The sequence below is a fragment of the Rhincodon typus genome, chromosome 16 (assembly GCF_021869965.1).
Source record: "Rhincodon typus isolate 14 chromosome 16, sRhiTyp1.1, whole genome shotgun sequence".
In the NCBI taxonomy this organism is placed as follows: domain Eukaryota; kingdom Metazoa; phylum Chordata; class Chondrichthyes; order Orectolobiformes; family Rhincodontidae; genus Rhincodon; species Rhincodon typus.
The window spans coordinates 2,740,079-2,743,122 of record NC_063347.1 but is presented as its reverse complement, the minus strand read 5'-3'; the positions used below and the strand labels follow the sequence as shown (position 1 = coordinate 2,743,122).

At 51.9% G+C, this 3,044-nt stretch overlaps 1 protein-coding gene across 1 annotated transcript in view; it reads left to right on the top strand.

Annotated features, from left to right (window-relative positions):
* Positions 1–3,044, top strand: part of LOC109924008 (phosphatidylinositol 4,5-bisphosphate 3-kinase catalytic subunit gamma isoform-like) — a 10,064-nt gene that overhangs the window by 2,935 nt on the left and 4,085 nt on the right. Inside the window, exons 3-4 of the mRNA XM_048606521.1 lie at positions 518–608; positions 1,972–2,102. Of these exons, the coding sequence (XP_048462478.1) occupies positions 518–608; positions 1,972–2,102 (222 nt within the window). The remainder of the gene's footprint in view (positions 1–517; positions 609–1,971; positions 2,103–3,044) is intronic.

Sequence of the window (3,044 nt, the reverse complement as noted above, 5' to 3'; positions counted from 1 at the left end):
TATCAGGGTGCAGGGCTGTGTATCAGGGTCCAGGGCTGTGTATCAGGATGCAGGGTTGTGTATCAGGGTCCAGGGCTGTGTATCAGGGTGCAGGGTTGTGTATCAAGGTCCAGGGCTGTGTATCAGAGTGCAGGGTTGTGTGTCAGGGTCCAGGGCTGTGTATTAGGGTTCAGGGCTGTATATCAGGGTTCGGGGCTGTGTATCAGGGTCCAGGGCTGTGTATCAGGGTTCAGGGCTATGTATCAGGGTTCGGGGCTGTGCATCAGGATGCAGAGCTGTGTATCAGGGTCCAGGGCCATGTATCAGGGTGCAGGACTGCGTATCCAAGGTTGGGTCTGCATATCAGGGTTCGGATTTGACTGAGCACCGTTCCCCAACCCCTGCCCCACTCAGTAATACCAAGGGAAATGGCTGGGATTGCTGTGCCCTGAGGGATGGTCTGATGGGGGTTAGCTCAGGTAGTGAGCAGCTGTCAGTCCCAGTGCCATTCTAATTCCCGGATTCCTCTCCACCACAGACTCTGGTGATCATGGATTCTATTTGGCAAAAAAACGCACTCGATCTGAACCTGATGCCATATGGATGCATCGCCACTGGATATAACATAGGTACAACTACCCCACTCCAAACCCTCCATCACTCTCTCTCTCTCTGTCTCTGTCTCTCTCCTTCTCTCTCTCTCTCTCTGTCTCTGTCTCTGTCTCTGTCTCTCTCTCTGTCTCTCTCTCTCTCCCTGTCTCTCTCTCTCTCTTTCTCTCTCCCTGTCTCTCTCTCTGTCTCTGTCTCTCTCTCGCTCTGTCTCTGTCTCTCTCTCTGTCTCTCTCTCTCTCTCTGCCTCTCTCTCTCTGTCTCTCTCCTTATCTCTCTCTCTCTCTCTCTGTCTCTCTCTTGCTCTCTCTGTCTCTCTCTCTCTCTCTGTCTCTCTCTCGCTCTCTCTGTCTCTCTCTCTCTCTCTCTGTCTCTCTCCCTCTCTCTCTGTCTCTCTCCTAACCTGACATTCCCCATGCCTCTACCACTCTATTTCTGTCCAGCTCTTCTCTATCTCTCTCTCTCTGTCTCTGTCTCTTCCTCTCTATTACCCCACTCTACTTCCATATATAAATATTTATGTATCTCTGCCCTTCTCTGTCTCTCTCAACCTTTCACCCCTCTGTCTCTCTCTCACTCTTATCACTCTGTTCGATATTGTTACTCTAGCACCCACTCTGTCTCAATCTCTCTCTCCTGACCTGACACTCCCTTCTTCTCTCTCTTTAACTCTTTCTCTCTCCCTATCTCTCTCTCTCTGTTTCTATCACCCCACCTCTCTCTGACTTCCTTTGATTCTGTTCGCCCTGTGTGTTTTTCTCACTCCTCCCATCTCTCACACACATTTCTCTGTCTCACTCTCACACTTTATTTCGCTCTCTCTCAGTCTTTTGTTCCCTTTCTTTCCACCCACACTCTTCCTGTTGAACACTCTCTCTCTGTCCCTCCACCCACTGATGCTCAGTAGCAGCAGTGTGTACCATCTACAAGATGTGCTGCAGAAATTCACCAAAGATCCTCAGGCAGCACCTTCCAAACCCACGACCCACTTCCATCTAGAAGGACAAGGGCAGCAGATACATGGGAACACCACCCCCTGCAAGTTCCCCTCCGAGCCACTCACCATCCTGACTTGGAAATATATCGCCGTTCCTTCACTGTCACTGGAAAATCCTGGAATTCCCTCCCTAAGGGCATTGTGGGTCTACCTACAGCACATGGACTGTAGAGGTTCAAGAGGGCAGCTCACCCCCACCTTCTCAAGGGGGCAACTAGGGACAGGGCAATAAATGCTGACCCAGCCAGCAATGCCCAGGACCCATGAATGAATAAAACAACGTGTGGTATTATCTGTAAAGGATTCTGGGCCGTCTGAGTCAGTGGGGGCGATATAGAAATGTCCCTTCTTGCTGTAACATTGCTGTTCCTTGTACAATCCCACAGGGATGATTGAGATCGTTAGGGATGCAGTGACAATAGCAACTGTGCAGAGAAGCAAGGGCGGCAACACAGGAGCATTTAAAAACGACGCACTATATGATTGGTTGAAATGCAGACTGCAGGTCGAGGAATCGGTTAGTTTCTGTCGAGTTCTACTCTTTGTGTTTTAGAATGTTTCTGCTGGATAGGATCCCGAGCTGGGTTAATAACCTCATCTCCACTATCAACAAGACCATCCGTCTCCGCTCCCCCCACCCCCACACCTCAGGAACCTCACTTGGACCTGACCCCTGCCTGGTGCTGAAATGTCCTTTTGTGACTCACTTATCCCCCAAAGTTAAGTATTCCGACATAATCACGGTCCCCTACACCACGATCCAACCCATGGCCTCTGCTGCCCACATCCTAATGTACACCATCCCCCCACCCCCACCCCCCCGCCCTCACTGATCTACATGGCTCACAGTCAAGTGACCCTCGTGATTTTAAATATTATCCTCATTTTCAAATCGCTCATTAACCCTTCCCCCCCCCCAACAACTGCCATTTCTCATCTTCTCCAGCCCCACAGCCCTCTGGGATCTCCATACAACACCCATCCCCACCACCACCCCCACTCACCAACTCAGGCCCCTCAACGTTCCCAGCCAGGGGAAGCGCCCACCCTGTCGATCCAATACAATGAGCGAGAATCTGGGATAGTACTGGCCCAGATTCCTCCAACCCTCCTGCGGGGATAGTCCCACCCACCCCAGGAATCGAGCTGGTGACCCTGGATTGCATTCCCTGTGTGGGAGCAAATGCCTCCTCCCTGAGGTAAGGAGGCAGGAACCAGGGAGCCAGCTGAAGCAAAGTGACTTTACTCCAGGATTCTCATCCCCTCAGGATGGAGCGGGACATACCATTTACCTTCCGGGTGCTTCGGGCACCTGCCCTTTAGCTTTCAGTCAGTAAGGACATCCAGGTGTCTGTGGGCATCAACACCTTCCCAACGTTTTCAAATCCAGCACCGAGCGGGGGGAGCTGGCATTGAGCGGGGGAGCTGGAACTGGGGGCAGGGGGAGCTGGCATTGAGC